Source organism: Platichthys flesus, chromosome 18 (genome assembly GCF_949316205.1).
Source record: "Platichthys flesus chromosome 18, fPlaFle2.1, whole genome shotgun sequence".
NCBI classification, from domain to species: Eukaryota; Metazoa; Chordata; class Actinopteri; order Pleuronectiformes; family Pleuronectidae; genus Platichthys; species Platichthys flesus.
In genome coordinates, this window is record NC_084962.1 from 14,615,461 (window position 1) to 14,637,270 (window position 21,810).

The 21,810-nt window shown below is 44.2% G+C and overlaps 1 protein-coding gene across 2 annotated transcripts; it reads right to left on the minus strand.

Moving 5' to 3' along the window:
* Window positions 1-7: 7 nt before the first annotated feature.
* On the minus strand, window positions 8-16,199 carry armc2 (armadillo repeat containing 2). Of its 2 annotated transcripts, XM_062410886.1 has the most exons (18): window positions 16,062-16,199; window positions 14,474-14,777; window positions 14,324-14,396; window positions 13,858-14,023; window positions 13,273-13,393; window positions 10,564-10,631; window positions 9,786-9,881; window positions 8,651-8,835; window positions 8,428-8,530; window positions 7,854-8,068; window positions 7,102-7,247; window positions 5,882-5,981; window positions 4,572-4,908; window positions 2,600-2,722; window positions 2,378-2,491; window positions 1,946-2,078; window positions 1,129-1,283; window positions 8-1,014 (listed from the first exon to the last, which is right to left on the minus strand). In XM_062410886.1, exons 2-18 carry the CDS (start codon window positions 14,680-14,682, stop codon window positions 878-880), a joined length of 2,481 nt encoding a protein of 826 aa, XP_062266870.1. In that variant the 5' UTR covers window positions 14,683-14,777; window positions 16,062-16,199; the 3' UTR covers window positions 8-877. The 2 variants fall into 2 exon arrangements, with proteins under 2 accessions (XP_062266870.1, XP_062266873.1); XM_062410889.1 differs by lacking the exons at window positions 8-1,014; window positions 1,129-1,283 and adding an exon at window positions 1,299-1,793.
* Between the last annotated feature and the right edge of the window lie 5,611 nt (window positions 16,200-21,810).

Below are 21,810 nucleotides of genomic sequence, written 5' to 3' on the forward strand. Positions count from 1 at the left end.
CACTGTCACACGGCACGCAATACAAACATACATGACTGTTTAAAGAGGTGGATTCCAGGTTAGTTATCAGTTTACGAGACTAAATGATCATAAAACTATCAACAAAAACAACAACACAGTGTACTGTCAAAACAAATCCAATCTGTGAAGTGTGGAAAGACCCTGAACGTATGAGGATGTGCAGAAACTAAGGCTTCAGCAAGCTTTATGGGAGATAAAGTGCATAAATGGTTAAAAAGGTTAAAATCAATAATATCAACAATTTCAATATCAAAAAAATGGTAGAAAGTGACAACGCGCTCAACTCCAGATTGTTTGGAATATGTCAGGTGCACGGCGATGGAATAACGAGAAGAATCTTCTTGTTGAAGATCACTTACATGTGAATGTTTGCCCTCACAAAATGAAAATAAAAAAGCAGTTGGTATTTAAGACAAGGAAAATAAATAAACATCATACACAAACCGGAGTGCAGCTATTTGTCAATAAACAAGAGTTGTTGATATGAATCTTGTATAGCTTCACATTTTCACACGTATTATTTTTCAGTTTCATGAAGATTAGGTCTAGTGATTATATTACGCAATGATCTCTTTCAGGTACTGACGCTTTTCAACCCTCATTCATAAAAGATGGCATCCATAATCATCATGAGTCAACCAATGGGAACATACCTGAGCATATGGCTGGATGGTGGAGATGCAGCAGCAGTGGTCTGACACGTTATAAGGTGGTTTTCATACATTTTCTGCAACTGACAATTCATTTTTACAGCCACCTTTAAATTTTCAAAGAGGATAGTTTTGAATATTAATAGAATGAAGGGAATGCTTTCCCTCTATGGCAACACGACCCTAAACTCCTATGTCCCAGTGCGTCACTCACACGTCTGCTGCGGAGGCGGGAGTGTCTTTATCAGTTTCTGAGCTACAGGCAGGAACTCCAACTCCCAGCATGCCTTGTGATAATCCCTCATATCTTCGTTTTGTATCCACTTCAGAGCCTCCTCTTCATCTAAGAAATTAGACATATTCCACAATCATGTTAATTTGTCTTTGTGTAGTGTTGTGTTCAGTGTGCAGACAGCTCCACTGAGGTATGTTCAGGGTTAATAACACTGACACCAACCTAAGTATGTGGTGAGGATCTCCAGCAGGGACTCGCTCTCCTGAGCGTCCAGCAGCTTCTCCGAACCGCCACCGATCAGGTTCCACAGCGCCTGACAAACCTGGCCTGCCAGCTGCCAGTCACCTGGTCCAAAGTCTCTGAGACAGTCCAGCAGCCTGGCCGCGTGCACACACACACACACACACACAGACAAACAGACACACAGACACACACACACACAAGGAAGACATCATATGACTGGAGGGAGCAGGATTCACATGACCAGCAGGTTTGTGGGAATTAGCTCCACTTCATTGGGCCTACATCTGCAGAGAACTGTGTGTGTGTGTGTGTGTGTGTGTGTGTGTGTGTGTGTGTGTGTGTGTGTGTGTGTGTGTGTGTGTGTGTGTGTGTGTGTGTGAAGGGGCAAATAAGAGCTTGATTGTTCAACCTCACTCTTTGAAGTGATAATCTCACACTACAAACAGAGGATCATTTCACAGAGTCTGTCCCATGTGTGGAAAATGAATGACTGTAAGAAAATCTTAACTTTGTAAAACTACTGTGAACAAATAAGATCAAGGCTGAGGCGATTAGTGGCGTCTTGTTCGTGCCAGTGAAGTTGTTGTGCTCGTGGTTGTTCGAAATGAAGACCACGTTTCCCAAAAGCCGTGTTTACTCTGCTGCTGCAAACAGGATGACACGAAAGCCAAGAAGCCAGAAAGCTGCTTTTCAGTTTGCTGTTTTGAATTCTCAAATACAAGGACATTTATTTTATTTGTATATATGTGCACATCTTACATTCATGGCAACAATCTCACAGTGTATTGGTGCTTACTTGGCCGGAGCCCCCTCAAGTGAGAGACTGGCCCTGTTGGGAGGGTCCAGGGCCAGGTTGGTGAGGACCCCGCAGGCTGAGAAACACATCTCACTGCTTTTAGAGTCCAGCAGCGTCACAGCAAACTGGTGCACTGCGAGGAGAGACAGTGGAGGACCAAGATGGAGGGGTTGAACGGAAGAGGACAAAAGGTAACAGACTACTATACTGACTGTAACTGGCCTTGTAGATAAGTGCAGGCCAAACATGACCAAACAATATGTAGAGGTACAAACTGAGGTCTGTGCTTTGAAGATACAAATCAATTCACCTTTAGTGTAACTTTGTCTGCAAAAGTAGAACAATATGGCTTAAAAATACATTGTGTGAGTGTAGAGCAACACTGGAGGTTTGTTTTGTGTGTGTCTGTTTCAGTTTGTGTTCACAATATACCTTTGTTTTGCATAATAAAGTCCCGCACATCCTTGGACTGTGACATGTTCCCACATACACGGGTGGCCTCGAGCATGGCCTCCATACTGGAGCTGAGCACCAGCTTCAGCATCACTGAAGAGAACAAACGGTTTGAGCAGAGAGGAGAGAGGACTCTGGGATCATACAGTAGCAAACTGGCAGTGTCTTTATTTTCCATTTCTGCCGATCTTTCTTTCTTACGCCTCGTGATGGCGACTCGACTGCGTCTGATGACAGAGCTCTGCTCCTGGTAGAACGACAGGTTGTTAATGGTGGCGGCGACGTTCACCAACAGCTCCTCGCTCTCCTGCACCGACCTCAACTCTGTACACACACACACACACACACACAAATATAGACAGGAAGAAAAAGGTTAACCATTGCTTGACATTACTTCTTACAAAGATCTCTGAGAGGATGTTTGTCTTTCCCCTGTATGAAATGCAGCCAACAGAGGGAGCTTCCACACTGCATGACAAAGAGGAGCAGGCCTTAAAGCTTCTGACACAATCTGCTCACTGCTCATTCATATGAAGCCTCCATGTGATATGAGAAAAACTCACTTTGATGTGAAGAAAATAAAGTAAATTTACAAAATCCTTACACAACTGCAATGTATTTTATACAGAACAACAAATATAGAAATAAAGCGAGCGACCTGGGATTCCAGTCTGTATGCATGTGACAGCTCTGCCACACCAGTAGTGACAGTGTGATATTATCATGAAAGCAGCTTTTATCCAGTTAACTTTGGTTCTGATGTTGTTGTTTGGATCACGAGCTGTGTACAAAGGTCACCGTGTCCCCGTCCCGGCAGCGCCTCGGAAACCGAGTCTGCTCCTGATATAGCAACAGATGTCGGGCGGTCGCTCATAAATCGTGGATATTGCGGTCGCACTGTCAGCCCGTCGCCTGCGTCACAAAGAATGTTGTTTCTCGGTCTGACTGGAAATGGCTCTTTGTTGTTCCCCCCCCCCCCCCATCTCCCCCCTTCCTCAAAGCTCTAATGTAAAGCAGCTCATCCTGTCATGAACTTGATCAAAACAGTTCAATCGATCAAACCTGCTCTTTCATCCTCTTCTGAGATTTCTGTTTTCCTGTCCCCAGCTGTCACAGCGACCACCATCTTCAAACGCTCTGTTCATGTTTCTGTCCTCAGTGTCTCCCCATCCTACTCACTGGCTTCCATCACATATCCCATCATACCCTTTCAATACTCTAAAGTCTGACCCGTGTTTTGTGTGTGTGTGATTTTTCTCTCCCAGCTGCCACGAGGCGTGATGTGTAGGAGGCTGCAGCAGCAGCTGAGAAATCGAGAAGTTTCACACCCACCTGCGCATCGGCTCAACCTGTCCTGAAACCATCAAACCACATGGGAGAATTTCTCACACACACAAACCAAGTCGTCTGTGAGATGAGACAGAACATCCTGCTCATGCTGCTGCGCTCTGTCAGCCTCAGAAAAAACAAAACAGGTTAACCAGAAAGAGGATGTGCTGCGTGTTGAAGAGACGACAGTGAGAGGAAAGCGAGCTGGGGAATGAAGAGACAAAATGAGGAGATTGTTTTTGACAAATGTTATGTCTTGTTCCCAGCACGGGGGAAGTGGTTGGGCACCCAGCAGATATTTCCTGTACATACAATGCACCCAACGGCTATTTTTAGACTTATCAGAGCTCCACATTGTCACACACTGTTCCTCCCGTGTGACGGAGAGACAATATTGACAAAAGGGACAAATTCAAAGGTGTTATGGCTGTAGATCTGCTCCTGATGGCCCTTATGGAATAGAAGGTTACTCAGTAGAGCGCAACAGTCCCCTTATGAAAACACTATTAAATTCACTAGATCCAGATTTTCATTTGGGTCTGTACCAAATTGCACAAAATATTAGTCTCCTGAACACGATTGTTTTCATCAAGATCCATTAAATTAATCTCAGATACGTCCATTACAAATATTACAAAACACGCAATGTTAAAAACAGTTAAATAATATTTAATCCTGGATCTTCGCCCTGATCCAGATCTGCACCAAAAGATAATGGCTTTTTCCTTCATGCCCCACAACTCCAGGAAATTTCACAGAAATCGGTAAAGTCGCTTTCCGGCTGACTAACAAACAGACGAAAACATAACCCCCTCGGTGTGAGCTCCACCTGCTCTCTGCTCACCCAGTGTCTCCATCAGAAGCTGCATGCAGGCTGTGTCGCTCGCCAGGGCCGGACCCACAGCCGGGTGGATGCACATGTTGGCCAGCACCCTGACCAGCTTCACCAGCACGTCGTCACGCTCCTGCGGGCTCACGGGAGGAGCCGGAGGTTTGCCAGGAGGCGGGGAAGGTTCACCCGCCCGTGGGGGTGTGTGTGGTGACGCGTCTCTTCGCTGGTAGCTGTCATACAGCTGCAGGACTGTGGCCATGCAGCCGTTGCACTGGAAGAGCTGCAGCCGAGCCTCCTCGCTTTTGGCCGTGAGGTTCCCCAGGGTGAAGAGAAGACGCACGACCAGGTCCTGTGTGGGGATCAGGGGTTAATTTGGATCCTTCAAATGCGTTTTCAAGCGTCTGAATGAAAGCGAAGCATACAACAGGTGAATTGGTTTAGCAGATTTAGTTTAAAGGCCACACTGCCTTGGGCCGCGTCAACATTTCCTCTTTCAGCATTTCAATTGAGTCAGTGCAGGATTGACATGTTAGGAGCTTTTCCTGGGTTTAAAGCTATCATTTATCATATCTTAATATATTCAATAACTATTTGTCTAATTAATGAGATATTCATTGTATTGAATGCATTTCTTTTTTTTTGTTTCAATCGATTTTTTACCGACAAAAAAAGAAGAAAGTATTCATACTAAAACCTGCAGCAGACTGAGCTTGACCTGTCAGTCGTCTGTCCTTGAGGGTCGGGAGCAGAAGCGTTTTTGAGTGAAGCTTTTGATGACTTATGACTCTTCAGCGAGAATAAAGATGTTCAATAACACGCTGCATGACGCTGCTGAGTGAATAACACCAGGGCCAGGTGAGTCAGGACCACACACACATTCCTCCCATAAATGTACAGTTACGCTGGTATAAGGACAGGACGTACCGTCCCAGGACTCGCTGCTCGTCACATGTCATTACCGTGTATACACAAAGGCGTGGTGGAGACGTGTATTTCCATTACCTCTACACTTTACTCAAGCTCGCCTCCTTTGTTTCTCTCCTTTCTCCTCCTCCCTCCTCCTTTTTCCTTGACTTACTCAGCACCTCCTTGGATGATTAATGTCAAAACACACACACCCACACAGGGACAGAAACATGGACGCTAGATACAGATGGACACAATGTCCCGTAACTGTGCTTGGACTTGCCGTAAATAAACATCTTAATCTAAACATGATTAGTGGACGCTAACATGAACGCTGGAAACGCTTGTCTTCAAGTGTCTACACGCACGCACACACACACACACACACAAACACAGGGGAGAGCTTGTGGACTCACCTGTTTTTGGCGATGTTTGCTCAGCAGTTCTAAAAATAGTCGGTAGCAGTCGGGGGTCTGGGCCAGAGCGAGTCGGCACTCAGAGTAAGAGGAGAGTTTACTGAGGGAGAGAGGGGACAACAAATACCAATGACCATTAAACCCACTGACTGCGCCGCTGTGCTGACTAAATAAGGAGATATTAAATCAACACTGCTAATGGAGTGTAGGCCTCAGCTTATGTTTTCATCGTCCTGCGAGAAAAATATTTGTTTCAGCACTGACACCTGATAAAATTGTTAATTCTATACATTTTTTACTGGAAAAACAGATTTCATTACAAATTTCAAGTACTAAACAGGTTGTGTGCTTCACTTGTGGATGATGTTCTTGTGCCAGAGTGGAAGGATGGGGCCCTGTAGTGAGAATGTGAAGAAGGGAGTATTTTGGATCAACATTTATGTTTGGTGCAGACACTGAGGTCAGAGGATATCGAGCTCGAAGTGAGGGGCCTGCTGCCGGAGCAGGGTCACCGGGACTTGAGTCACTTCGGTGCCAAAGACTTCTGCCAGGTTTTGCATGAAACAATTGTCTCATGTACTTGCATGAAAGGTCAAGAGTACAGCTGGCACACATTGGACACCATTTGTTCTGAGCAGGGTCACGTTGGTGCAGTGGTCAGCACTGTCGCCTCCCACCAAGACATTTAGCTTTTTGTAATTGTTCAGCCAAGGAAAACAAATAAAACAGCTTTCTTACATATGAAGAAGTGGTTCTTCATTAGACCAGTGACACTACAATGTACAATGCCTGTACACTACAAATATAGGCACGTATGTTTGTGTTTGCATGTGAAGATATTAATACTTTCAGATCGGTAAAGTAAAAACAGAAATGAGCTGTTCTTGCTGTGGTGTGGATGCAAACACAGATGTACGACCACATATGCTACATAACTCACGCTCTGTGAGAACCGACACCATAAAAAGACATGATGAAAGAGAGTAAAATAAAAGGGGGGGTTTACTGAAGAGGGAGAGCGACTGCTGGTGAACAATGAACAGAGGCTGAGTGATGGTCTGTTTTGATTCAGCCTGTTCAAGTTTGCGATTGTTTACATCAGTGAGCTGAGGGCGAGACAATGGGTCAAATTATTACAACCATCTGGAAGTGTGTGCGTGCATGTGTGTGTGTGTGTGTGTATGTGTGCGTGTGTGTCTGTGTGTGTGTGTGTGTGCTACCTGTATATTCTGGCAATGTTTGTACAGATGTCCTGGTCTTTGCGGTGACGGCGCAGCACCAGACAAAGCTCTGGCAGCAGAGAGAAGGACACAAAGTGCGGCCGGGAGTCAGGATGATCGGCGAGGTTCCTCAGGGTCGCTGTCAGCTACAGGGGTCAGAGGTCAGACAGAGGGAGATAAAAAAGGGGCGAGAGAGAGGTATGAGAGTGTGTGTTAGCAAGTAGAAGTCTTCACACATCTCAAGTATCTCACTGGTCTGCATTTAGGGCAGTATTGCGTGTCAGTGTTGTGTTGTGGCCACAGCGCACCATGTCGGTCATGTGCTCATTAAGGCTGGCGGCTGGCCTGTGCAGGACGGCATGCAGCAGAGCGACCGGAAACTATTCAGCAGGGGCATAAATCATTCTATCACAAGACGGAAACAGAAACTTCCACCGCACGGCACCACTGAAAGTTCTGGAAAGTAATGGTCTGCTCATTTCCCTCCTCTAACAGCATAATGACTTGTGTTGGATATCAAATGAAGCGCTGGCCCGAGACGCTCGCTCGGGCCAGGGCGCGGTTAAACAGCAATCATTCATGGAAGAGGGAAGCAGGGCGTGTACTGGATTAGGATTTGTCTAAATCAGAAAAGAACACGATGTTCTTGTAGCCGCTTACACACCTAAAGAGGAACATTTCACATTTTGTTCCTTTTTGCATTCCAAGAACAACTTTCTTTTTTGCTTCCCTGCGTATATAAAGGGATTCACCTGCACAACGATGTGTCCTGCTGTACTGAAGTGAGTGTCTTCCACCGTGTGAAGCCTCTGGATGAGTATGTGAGAAACGCCGATGCAGTCCTTGTCCAGCAGGAGTCTGAGGATGGCACCGTTTCCCGAGAGAAACTTCAGAGCGCCGACGCAGTACAGGAGAGCTTCCCCTGATGTGGACACCTCCTCGTTGCGCAGCACGGCCAGCAGCGAGTCTAGACACAGATTCAAAAAAAAAGAAAACATCTACTGTTGTCATCAATGACGGGGGTCAAAAATGGCCCCAAATCAAACCAGATAAAAACTAGAATGGCGCTCAGTAGAGATCTTATGTCGATGTAAAAGAAAAGAAAGAAGAAACACCTGGATCTGCCCCCTGATCCGGGTTTCTTTCCTAACCCACATCCCTCCACCAGGTTTTATGGTAATCTTTCCAGTAGTGTAATCCTGCTATCTAATGAGAGAAATACATGCATATGAAAACAAAACCTCTTCTGACAGAGGTGATAAGGATTTAGATTTAAAAACAGAGTGTGGTAGAGAACAGGAGACCAGTGAATTAGTTCATCCTTACCTATGATACAGATGTTCTGGAAGAGGACGTCGTTGTTTTCACTGCGGCTGATCTGGAAGATGAGCTTGCAGATGTTGAGCAGGTTGTTCCCACTGACACACAGCTGGAGAGACAAATGCAAAAAGGCAAAACTTTTCTGTTAACAGCCCTGGAGAGACTAAGTGGCAGAAAAGCTGACACACAAACACACACACACACACAAACACACACGCAGATGACTCACAGCCAGGCAGAGCTTGGCGATGTGCAGGTTGAGCCGGGCGGAGTTGAGGTCGATGAGGCGGAACAGTGTTCGAAGGATCCCTGACCTCCTCTTACAGAGTCGGCCGAGCATGTCCGCTTGTGCCAAGGTGCCGTGCAGGCCATCGCACAAATCGCACAGACGCTCCACCGAGACCTCGGAGCTGCCTGCCATCGCGGGGGAAAGGAGATATCGCAAAATACAACAACAAATATATAAATAAACAGAGGTCAGGCTCAGGGCAACAAGTCAAACATACACAGAGAAAGCAAACACTCGCCTGTGTGTGTGTTGGCATGTGTGAGTCCATATAAATACATGCGAGTGATGCTTTGTGTATGTTGTGGAGCATTTGTGTACATTTAGGCTCGGTACTCCATGCAGTGCAATTATTATCTGCATAAGGAACTCGAGGTTAAAAAGTCGACATCTATAACACAGTTAGAATAACATCCCTCTTCCTTTTCTGAGAAGCAGCTTTGAGTTTCAATGGTCAATTGCAGGGAAACAATTCTGCAACAATCGTGACGCAGAGGAAGAAGGAGGGTGGAGCCTTTTCCTTGTTTTTGAGGTAAAATAAATGTTTTCCCTGCATCAATAACACGGTTCGGCCATTTCCAAAAAGGCCTTGCTGCAGTCTCACACTCAACACGGCGCCTCAGAGGTGTTTTATGCATGAGCCACAAGGCACTTGGAGGCAATAAACATTTGATATTTATCTTTCAAATGAAATTTCCATTAAATTACAAAGTGTTGAAATATTTAGAGGCCTACATTTGGCGTCATGGGGGCCTGACTGCAGTTTCAGGCCCAAGACGACTCTGTACAGATGCCAAACATAACATCACTTGTGTTGTTTGACTTTTTCAGCAGTGGAAATCACAGCTCTCACAGCTTTATCACACTTCATGAATGACAATCTGCTCGTGCTAAAATAAAAAGGGGAAACACTATAAAAGAAGCTTAGCTCTAATAAAAAGACAAAAAATAATAATATTGAGAGTGGACAACAGTGAGTGGGTGACAGAAACAAAATATTCTTTGGGTCAAATGTCTGATGTATGTCATGTGTTTGCACTTTGTAACCGAGGTTCAATGCACTTGAATGCCACACTACCTGCAGCCACACTCTCCAGTTGTTGCAGAAGAGCAGCGATCTTATTGTTCCACACCGATGACTCTGCATCCTCCTCCGTGCTCGTGGCGTCGTCTCCTGAAAAGGTGCGGGGGAGATAATTTGCAGTGTTGACAGAGCACCACCTCCGAACGCAGACGGTGAACACAAGTGGCAAGCGCGGTTCACAAGTTCAACCGTCTTAAAATAGGCCTGCGGGAAGTTTGATGCCACAATGAAAGGTCACCGTCCACAGCCCAACTTCCTCCTCAAAATGTTTCTGTGCTCATGTGAAATTGTCTGCACGTGTTGTGAAAACACGTGCTTGTGCATGTAAATGTCCACAGCCACTTGCAAGCCATGCACCCCCATTTGCATAACCCCGTGCTTGGTGTGATGCAGGAAACTGCGGTTGCCCAAACCAACAGCTCTCTCGGCTATTGGCTGGCTGCCTCTCGAGGTGGAAATTACCAACAACATCCCAATCGATGTTTGACTAAGTCTTGTACAGTTACAGAGAGAGAAGTGGGTCACTGTTTTTTGGGATCTGGGACCAGGATTAAATATTGCTTTATTATCTTTAGGCATGTTAACATTGATTTAACTTCAGGTATCTTAGAGAATAAGTAAAGAATAATGTTTTGACTAGGGGTATGTTACATTGCAACTACATTTCTATTTCCACTTGCTGTACAAACTGCACCATTTCTTTTAAACATACATAGTTTTATCAAAAAGTAGAAAACCCACAGGTAGGTTAATTTAGAGTATCTGGACAAACCTGTTCTCCGTCCTGTTGTGCAGTCAGTGGGTCTGACTCCTGAGTCAACATCAGCCTGCTTTATTCTACTGTTGGTGCACAGAAACACAAAGAGTGAGGTTGCATTAGATTTTGAACACACGGTGTGGTTACTGACTTTCAGTTTGGACTCATGTAGACATTAAAATAAAAGCAAAATGTTAAAAAAGGAAGAAACACGGAACTTCTAAATCAAATAATTGTGTCAAATAATTTATTTCCATCAACAGCTGCTGAGTGATGTGCTGATAAAAGCCTGTAGGTGTATGCTCAGCATGTGCCACTAGGTGTCACTGTTGCAGCAGACGTTGAGGCTGGTGTGCAGGTGCTGTTTCTTTAATATGTGCCTTAGCATGCATGAACTCATGTGTGTGTCTAGTTTTGTGTAACTCCTTGTGTGTGCGTCTGTATGACTGTGTCTGTTCTGTGTCAAACGGCAATCTCCAACAGACAGGAACTAAGATGTTGGCTCTGTGGGCAGTCTGGTTAGAGCAGCTCATGGTTTTTCAGAGTGGGCCGTCTCCCCAGTCTTTGTGTCGTGAAGCCCTGGGTCAGGTCCTGCTATGTGTTGCAGCTTGCCCTCTGCGTGCGACTGTCGGAGCTCAACCTCTGCGTGTCATCGTAAAGTCTGCTCTGCTCCACTCACACCCAGACAGAGTGATATAATAAAGCCTGTGAAACATGAGAGGTGGTGAGCCTTATGATTTATTACTATGAGAGCAGCAGGGAGGATAATTATTAATAAATAGAGATGAACAAAGGAGCATGTTGAGTCACTCTAATCGCCTCTATTACTGAGAAAATCTCACAAAGGAGCGTGAATCGGCCTTAAAATCTATGGAGAAGTGTAACCTCCATTATATCATCAGGACTGTCTGAAGTCTCCAGTGACATTAACAGAAAAAGGCTCAAGCTTTTTCACTCGACTGAGCTTTATTTCATTGTCTTGCTGACAGGTATGAGACACACAACGACCCCGGCTATTTCCAACACGTTTCCTTTTCATTCCACTGCAGCATCACCGAGAAGGGGCTTGACACCAGCATTAGTGTACAGCACGCGGTGGTCACTGCAGAGTGCACTTTCACTTTGAAGGAGATTTAGTGATTGGTATAAGCTGGCACGCAGGGCACATGCGGCAGGAGCTGCGGGCCGAGGCATGGTGATTGTCAGAGAGGGGGCTTTGGCTCCGTATGATAGGATTAAGAGCCTGATAATAAGGCCTCTTTGTGTGATACTGCATTCTCTGAGACATGACCTCATCCCTGTCTTAGGCCCGGCCAGTGCACTGCAGTCACAACACGCGCCGCTGCCAGCCTTGCCCTGATGGGTACCCAAATCTAATAGAGAGCCATTTGGAGCTATAAAGCTCTGGCTTATTGGAGAAAAAGAACGTAGTGGACGTCTAATCTCCCCTATCTTTAGATCTCATCCAACTCATCATATTAATCTGTCATGCTGTGTCTATTTCCACTCGCAGTTAGTCGACTTCTGCTTTGGCTATCTCTGCCGTTCTGTCTGTGCCCAGTGCACCTTAAAGAGAAAGAGCTCAGACGTAACCATAATCAAGAGGAGGAAGTCTTTAAACCGCTCCTCTTATATCAGAACTTGACCACGGTCTGATCTCTCGGGACCTCTCTTTGTCAGCAACAAGTTATATAAACATTGCATGTTAACTTGGCTGCGGAGGGAGGAGGCTGTGCTGCGGGGGGAGAGCCCAGATTTCCTGTAAAAGTGTTTTATGGTCCGTCCCCCCCTTCTATAGCCTCGGCTGCCCCTCCCGATCGATAGGCGGACGGATCGTAACGACGGCCCCTCGACCTCACGCCTAGAGTTATGCCCTCGTGCTGACACACAGCTGATGAGGTCGGCAGAAAGAAGTCGGGATTTTGGCCTCTCTGCGCTGGGAAGGTGTAAAAAGTGACACATGAAAGTAACGACAGATCGAGGAGGAGTTCATTGGGAATGAAGCCGGCCAAGAAGCTGGATTTATCTGACCAAGACGTGGTGCACAGAAAATTATACATAATATATAAATAGGGTCAAGTGGGTGTGTCAAGTTGAAGAATTTGCAACTTTTCATAGTTAGTGACACCATCGCTGGTCTAACTGACTTCAAATATGCAGCTCTCATCACTAGAATAAGATGGAAAGGTTTTGCCTGTGGATCAAGTGATATACTGGTTTGAAAACTTTTGCTTGTTGAATGTTCATGGGTCATGTGCTTTAGTTGTTTTTTTACACAATCCTCCTTCAAAATGAAATATGAACCTTTGCAATTGTGATTAAAAGTGTGAAACTTAAGCTGCAGATGCAAATACACCTTCAAAAGGAATAACAACTATATAAGAGAAGCTTATTTGTTTACAATTTTCTTTTTCCAGCAGCCTGAATAAGTTTTGGAAAGAAACATAAAGACATTAGAAACTCTATGAATTTAACATACCGGGGCTGGGCAAAGAGAAAGGCAAGAAAGCAAGAAGGAGGCGGAGGAGGATTCAATGAAAACGGGGCGGCACAAACTCCATCTCCTAATGGCCGTGGCTGCAACCTTTGCGTACCAATAAATCCTCAACTCATTGTCCGACTGTCAGTTGAGTCAAAGAGAGGGAGCAGGGGAGGGAGGAAGGGCAGAGGAGAGAGAGAGAGAGAGAAGGGCAGATCTTGTCGAGTCAAAGGGAAGCACACTACCTTTCACTCGCTGCTCTGCGTAGGCCAGGTTTGCGGGGACCGCTGAGGACCGCGGCGTGGTCCCTGCTCGGGTGCCGTTTAGCTGACAGCGGCTTTTGTCCCGGCTTTAATCCTTGTGTCACTGACATGTGGAAAAGAAGTTATTTACAGGTTTGCTGCTGAAAGCCGCACTGACATATCCACGTCTCTCACATGGCCAAAAAAGTGCAAGTGTCCATTCAAACACATCCCCTAACAATATTTGTGAACAGGTGAAAGAATCCAGTCGGACTCCATTATCGGTTTTATTGCTCTAAATAGCAGAGTTGTTTTATAGGAGAGGAGTCATTTCCCTCTCAACACAGCAGCTGTAAATTAAGTTTTTTTCTATCGAGGTCCAACAACAGGGAATGTAAATCAGGTGTAATGTCAGCATGTGAATGGCTCTATTCATTTCTTTTATAAAACCTGCTTTAGCTCTAGTCTGCAAAGAAGAGTGAGAACCTTGCGTCGACTCAAATAAATGGTTTTATTTTCATTTTTAGCCGGTTTAAAAAAAAATGGATGCTCACACTTTTACTTTCCTTATTGTCTATCCGGCCTTACCATCCGTGTGGCCCTCGACGGGAGGCAACGTGGTGAGAGATCCAGCCCTGAGGAGGCGTGCCCGTGCCCCTGCCCGCCCCCTCCTCACTTCCAGTGGGTCAGCGGGGGGTGTAGGGAGGGCTTTGAATGCATCCTCAGCATCACCGGGCAGTGGAAACTTTGGCTTCTGGTTCGGCGAATAACACATCAGCGGCATGATGGTGAGAACAATGAGCCAGAGCTTTGATCCACCAAAGAAAACACTTACATCCGCATAGAGATCCGATCACTGTTGTTACTCTTATCTTTGATTTCATATATTAACATTAAAATCTCAGTTATTAAGATCCTGAATCTCATTTCCTGCCCCTTTCACAACATTTTTTGTGAGTTTTCGTGATAATGTACAAACAAATCCCACCAAAAACACCTAAATCTGAATGTTTTCTTAGATAATGATTTACAGATTATGTGTGAGGGAACTCACGTGGTCCAGCGGAGAGAGACGTGTCCCTGAACCTGGCCTCGAATCGGGAGCATCAAAATTTTGAGCATGAAGGCTGTAACATGGGAAAATGGCAGATTACTTTTTCACATTAACCTCAAAACCTGACTGAAAAAGGACTTTGTGACTCACCTGAAGGTCGATGGAGGTCTGTTGTCGTGACCCAGGCGCACAGAGCTCTTTCCAAAAAGCTGCCGGTGTCCATCTCTGGGAGTGAACGGCCGCTGGGTGGATTGAACGCGCAGGGATTGTCTGGCTTCACTGACAATTTCCGCACTTGTTTTCCTCAAAGAGTCGCGGCGTGGAAAGAAGGGGCTGCAAATCTCACGTTTCCTCTCCATCGAGGCCCTTAAGGCCTGTGTGACATTTGCCGAAACAGACTCCAGACGACTTCAGTGGTTTGACTTCATTATGCGAGCGGTTACAGGGTGAATCACTAATGGGAAACAAAAAAAAGGTGGATAATAGCAGAACAGGAAAAAGAACATTAGGAGGGTTATGCTTCTGTGGAATTCTCTGTGATACATCCAGGATTTTGAGGTCCCACCATGTATTACTACAAACCAGTACATTCAGTCTTGATTAACAACATTTATCAATCCTGTCTCAATGTGCTACCCCCCCCCCCCCGCCCCCTTTAACATTTAAAACCAAATGATGATTGGGGTCAGATTTATTTTACAAAAACCTCTATTTCACTGTGATGGATTAAGCATCTCTGGATTTAGATGAGAAAGAAAACCAAGAAAATCCAAGTAGCTTTTGGAGAGAAGCTACTGACAGGGCAGTGGAGTCAAATCCTCCCTGACAAAGAACATCATAATGACCCCGATATACATTGTTCCAATTGACAAATGATCATCAACTCAAATCTCACCAGCCTGCGAAGAATATTAACTAACTTAACAAGAACTAAATATAGTAGAGTATTTGGTGTAGAGCTTTAGGAATTTGTTCTTTTCTTGAGCCCCGCTATTCAAACGGCTTCTTTTACACCCTGTCTTTAGCTGAATGACTTTTTGGCTGAAAACATGGTCTAAATGATTGATGTCGGGCACCTGGATGACACCACACGAGCAGTATGTAGACATTGTTTGTGTTGTTGGAAGAATTGATCACCATTTACCTTATTGTAGTGGATTTGGCTGCAAAAGCTGAGTAACCCTGAAACTCCAAAAGTGTTTATGTGGACACTTCACCGTCACTTCATTGGCATTAGAGTTTTGGGGGAACTATCCCTTTAAGCCCTATGACACAAATTTGTATATGGGCTATATAAATCAAATTGGATTGATTGATTGATAAAATAACAACAGTGTTATATAAATCAAAAATATGAAGAATAAAGTCCCTGCTTTCTTTTCCTAAATTATCATAATTATAATAATAAGCTATAAGTCCAGTGATGCATCACATTCTGTGTCCTTATCCAACTTCAACTTCAAATGCGAGTGCACAGAGAAGTCCCTCTGCGCGTTCACGCTCCGTCTCTATGGTGACCAAACGCCGCGGGAGCAGCTTCGACAACAAAACCGGAGTCCCATAATAACCCGTTACCCGGAAGTTCCAAGGTGCTCATTATTAACACGGTGCAATAACATTTGAAAAACACGCCTGTGTGGAAAGTGCGTCCAACTTTTCCTCGACTCAGAGACTCAGAGAGTTTGTCCAGGCGGCTGAGAACGAGGCTCGTTCCCGGCTCCTGCAGGATGAAACTCACCGTCAGACCCGGTGGGGTCCCGGGTGGGCAGCAGCCGGGGACGGTGGTCGGTCCACGCGGGGTCCCAGCTTCCTCCTGTTAAACTGGGGCTGAGCTGAAATGTGTCAAACCACCGACACGTTTCCCAGCTTCAGCAGAAACCAGCCACAGCAGCACACCTGCACGAGCAGCGGCGGGCGCGAGCAGCACGGGGACGCGCGTGGCCCCAGCTGTGGAGTTAATGCTAAAGAGAAGCTAAAGTTTCCACAGCTCATTTTACTCAGAATATTTTGTTCCTTTAAAACCTGCTGCCAATTCCTACAGATACACAACTATAAAGGAGCAATGAATTTAAAACTACTTTGACAGGAGTTTGCAGTGTTTTTTTTTAAGTTTCTTTATCTTTGGAGGTGGCAAGGCCTGGTCCTGGATGGAATTACACTGGCATATAGGTAAGTTATTTATAAGTTTATTTTATTTGACATAAATCACACAACAACACAAATGTAAAGTAATAATATCGCTGACGTATTCCTCCATTGGTCCTTAAAGATAACAGATGTATGCATCAATAAGTTCACACCATGTAAAACTAACAATGTAAATTATAGTTACATAATACATACCCACAATGTTAAGGGTGCTCCTCCATGTTTCTCATAGGACATAGTTTGGCCTTCTTTATTAAATTACTGTTCAGTTTATTCTTAAAACTACATCCATATCTAAAGATTTTACTGGGCAATAAATATTTGGTCATGACCTCACAACAGAATTCAGGCCCATCACAAAGGTGTAAAAGTAATGTCATGTTTTTACTCAGTAACTGATCGAAAGAAATAGCTAAAAGAAAAAGTACAAAAAGCATCTGAGCAAATACAGATTCATTTTCCAGCATGCACAATATGCTAAACTCATCACTTTTCTCACTTTTGTAAAATCACGTGAATTTATCTGACAATGTTGACAGTGTTTCCTATTCACCACATTATTTGGATATAAAATAACCATATCATGATCGTTAACCTAATATGTTGATTCGGAAAAAAAAAGTCTGGGACAAATATTTTCTGTATCTCTTTTAATGTTTAAAGACACAGAAACAAAAAGCTCAAATAAAAAAGAAAATGTCAAAAATAATTCTTCATTTATTTCAGCTTGAAACCGACCGCTCAGAGTTTACAAATCCTATCACACACACACATATATCAAGCAAAGACATATTATGTGTCTTAAGTTCCTTTAATTATCCGGCCCTTCAATTTGTATTGAGATCAGTGTTTTTCTCCGCACCACTCTCTGAAAACCATTCAGAAACTTTCAGTCAGTCCAATCTTTTATTATTATAGATGGTATTGTAGCAGTCGAAGCTGTCGTCTCCTTCTGACCTCTCCTCTAATTCATGAGAGAAATTCACTAAAGACACACCAGGTAATCCTACTGCTCAGAACATATCTAGGCTGATTACAGCATAACTGGACACCTGATGTAATTTTCTCTTGATTATTACAAATCAATCCGAGCAAATACTGACTGAAATTGTACTTCGACAAAAGATGCAAAGAAAAAGTTCATCACAATTTTTTAAAATCTGTCAAATGAGAAATAAACAATAAATCATGATCAACTACAAATATTCTCACTTTTAGCAATTCAGTTTTTGCTTTTTCCCCGTTGAACATCATTTGTTGTCATCTCGGGCTACAGATTTGTCCACCATTTTGTCGTTTCACAAAGTATGACGTTTGAAAAAAACAACACGAGTGGGCACAAAATGGCCGCGGACTTACGTGGCGCCCGTCAGCGAGTTTCACCGTGCGGCCGCGGTCCACTGCGAGGTGACGCAACGCTCCTGCTCCACATGAAAGATCGATAGCCGCCCCCCCTGGGGAAGAAAAAAACTCTTGTTGAAAAGGAGAACTGACGACCTCCATCTTTTGCTTCCTCCGTCGATCGGATTTAACCGAAGCCGTCCCTGCTCTCGTCGAACGCATCAGAGCGACACGATTTCGATGGACAATGTGGATGAACTCAGAGTTCAGGAGGATAACATGATGCAGAAGTTCATTCATCCCACTCTCGCTCCTCTCTGGGTCTCTTTAACCCGTCTTCATGGGCCGACCACTTTGAACACCAATCAGCTCTGTCCGGATTTGCACATTCGTCCCCTAGTGAACTCCCCCCCCCCGGGCTTTTTAGTGTTATACTGTGAAATATACATCTGAGCAATCTGGTGAGCCTCTGGTTGGATTTAAATAGCCTCAAATGCTCCTGTCTCTTGGATACAGTGAAGCCGATTGGCCGGTAGTGCAGGCTGGCCATGCCCAATCACGAGGCATCACCACGGAGCTCACCAGCCAATGGGAGGAGGGAGATGGTCTCTGTGATTTCATTGTCACTATGGGAGGGTGGGTTGAAACACGCTGCCAGGACAGGTGGCACTAACATGCAGAGCAGTGGACTCTACAGTAAGAGTGAACCTGAGGACGCAGATGAGAGAGGAAGGGCTGGAGGTGGGTCTTATAACATGATGCTCCTCTCACCGGCAGCTGCACAGTCCCATGCACACACAAGCTCATGGTGCAGCCACGTCACTGTTATCAGAGCAGCTCACGTCACAGGAATCTACCGGGTTGATGTGTGAGAGCCATCGTCCTGCTTGAAGGTGGCTTGTCTCCCTGGCAACTGGCTCAGGCCGGAAGCTCAGATTGACAGAGAGCACTCAGCTGGCAGGACGGGGGGGCTTCTCCATCTGATCTACTTTCACTCCATCGCCATCCAGTCCCGGTTTGACCCCGACTTGAGTGGTGTACGCTTTTATGTCCTGTTTCACCCGGATAAGTGATGCTTTCTATCCTTTCTTATCTTTCATAATTCAGTTTTCCAAATCCTTATTTTTCAACACTAGTCATTCAACACAATCTTCGGAGCTCGTCAAATTTAACTCTGTATATTTCAAACCTAAATTTTATGGTTTGAATTACAAAACAGAACAAATTGAAAACATATAAAAATAAATGAATATATTCAAAACACTCACCACCCTAACAGTTACCTGGGCAGGTGTTTCGACCGGGCCCCTCTCTAAATGACTAAGGAAAGAGCCACAACTACACTTTCAATAAATAAAAATAAAGTAATAATACAACGAACTTTATGAGTAAATTTGTATAAAGTCTGATAAATATAGCCTAAAAAGGTTGGGGACTTTTCCCTAAAATAAGGTTTACATGTTTTACTTCTTAAACACAGGTTTAAAGCCACGAGATGTAAATGAAAATGCCAATTTCAAGAAAGTGGATTTTATGTTTTGCTGATAATTGTTTGCTACTTCTACTTTCTTGGTCTGTCACAAAAAAAAGTCCATCATGAGTTTTTATTATTAGGCAATGTGAGCTGATCTGTCAAAGTCTGGTTCCTGTAGTGTTCCTTGACTCCTCAGGTCACAGATCTCCTGATGGGACAGAGGTCGTTCTGTTCTCCTCCTTAAGTCTTATCTGCTCATGTGCTACTTGCAGCTTTTTTTTTACGACTCCTCACTCAGCTTTTCCAGCAGTGAAGTAGAGCAAAGTTTTTATGAGGCAGCAGGTCGGCGTGAGAACACGACACAAATCAGCGATGAGTCGCTCCCGGGTATCTGCCCTGTCAGCAGTCTCCCTTGTTCCTGACAGCCGTGGTGCGTGTGCACTGACGAATCAAACTTCTCCTGAGTGAGATTACAGATATTGCTTTTGTACTTAGTCAGAAAATCTAAGATGAAATAGTGCGTTCGAAGTAAGTTTGTAATGGGGAGAGCTGTGTGTCTCCGACAGGAAAGAAAATTGTGTATTCTGCAGATAAAGAGATGATACAGTAACTTCTCATACCTCACTGCAAGCACTTTTCTCACTCCATCAGTGGTGGCTGTCAGTTTAATTAGAGAAGTAAAAAGCAAAGGGGAATATAGAATCACTTAATATTATTGATTCATTAGAGATCCTGTACTTTTTCCTTGGCACTGTCTTTTCGTTTTAAATGTCAGGCGGTCCATATTTATGTCAAAGTGAAGCATCTGTCCACACTCTTTAGTCAGAGGACAGAGAACCAGACTAGCCGGCTGTCTTTAAAGACGAAAGGAGCACACAGACATGTAAATGAGGCAGACACACGAGACAGAGTCACTGTCATGTCGTTTACTTTTGTGTGCATGGAAAAATAAAATATCTCACACACACACACCGGCTCATATTACACAAGAGCTGGGCCACACCTTAGGTACACATAAACAGACACACGCAAACACACACAGAAGAGACCGCAATTATTTGCAATGGAGAGACACTCCAGTCACCTCGTTGACCTGGTGACTTTTTAATCAGTAGTTTTGTTTTATAGTCAACATCGATCTCCAAATACCTTTATGAATAAAATCCTTATAATGTAAAACACAGCATCTAAAAAAATACTTTAATCCAGCCTTATCTGAAATAAGGTGCTTTTTGACATAGGTCCACAGACTGTCTGGTCTTTGTTTCCCCTGAGATTACCATCGCCCTGACAGATCCCAGTGAGGCGTGTCCATCTCATTTTGAATGCTAATCAAAATGCAATATCCTGATGGAGCTTCTATCTGTTTCTATGAATAGATATGTGGGTGTGCATATGTCTTGACCTGTCTGACCTTTGTGTTTCACCGCCTGCCTCCCCTGCTTCACCACGGCTGTCTGACCACGTGACAACATGCTCAAACACTCAGATATTCACCAACTAAGTCATCACATGTCTCCTGTGTATCTGTGTCTCACACTGTGGAGCACTCACTCATGAAATGTTAATCCAGAGTTTGTTCTACAGTTATTTGCTCCCCTCCTTTGCTGTTTGGCCTGGGAAAAAAATGCGATTTAATAAAGAAAAAGAAGTGAATTTCACCGTTTGCGCTCAAGAGGCTGTTCTCAACACACAAGTACACACAGGAGCTGGTGAAGGCCGCCGGCACCCGCCTCACTCATTTCCAGGCTTTGTTGTGTTCACCAGGGTCACACTAGGTAGTGAGAGCCTGTAAGTGTCTTTTTGTGTATGTACGACACTAACTAACCCTCACATCTTCAACATCCTATGCTCTTTTCCGTGCTTACTCTTTTTTAACCCATGCTGCTGTAAGGCTCTTTTAGCAAATCATACACATGAAATGGTGAGTTAGCTTTGGTTATATCATGGCCATGCATTGTAGTGGTCTCGTTTTTACACAAGTTGCTCTATGGATGATGTTTATTGATTAGCTAATCAAATATGTATCATTTAGCTCTGCAATCAATATTTTATAAATATTTAATATAATACTACAATAAGTGTATTATAGGACAAAGTCAAGCGAGTTCTCCTTTTCTGTTTGAAGCAGCTGGGACAGACTCTAACAAAAACAAGATTTGTTGTCCAGTTTACGTTGATATATCTGGATTATTATGAATCTTCATGTTCTCTGTATATTTTCCTTCTTTAAATATTTCTCGAAATCCCCTTTGTTTCTGAGTACATTTAAAAAACGTATAATTAGAATTTGAAAAATTCATTATATTCTTTTAAATGTAAATGACACAAACAAGAGACGGAGCTGTCAAGGTTACATTATACTCTGCTAATAAACAATGTGAGCCGCAGCGCGAATTCTTGGTCATTAGTGCTGTAATTACATCGGTCAAGGAAGTTATGTTTTCACCCCTGTCTGATTGTTTATTAGCAATAATTACGCAGAAACCACCAGATGGATTTCCATGAAACTCGGTGTAGTGGG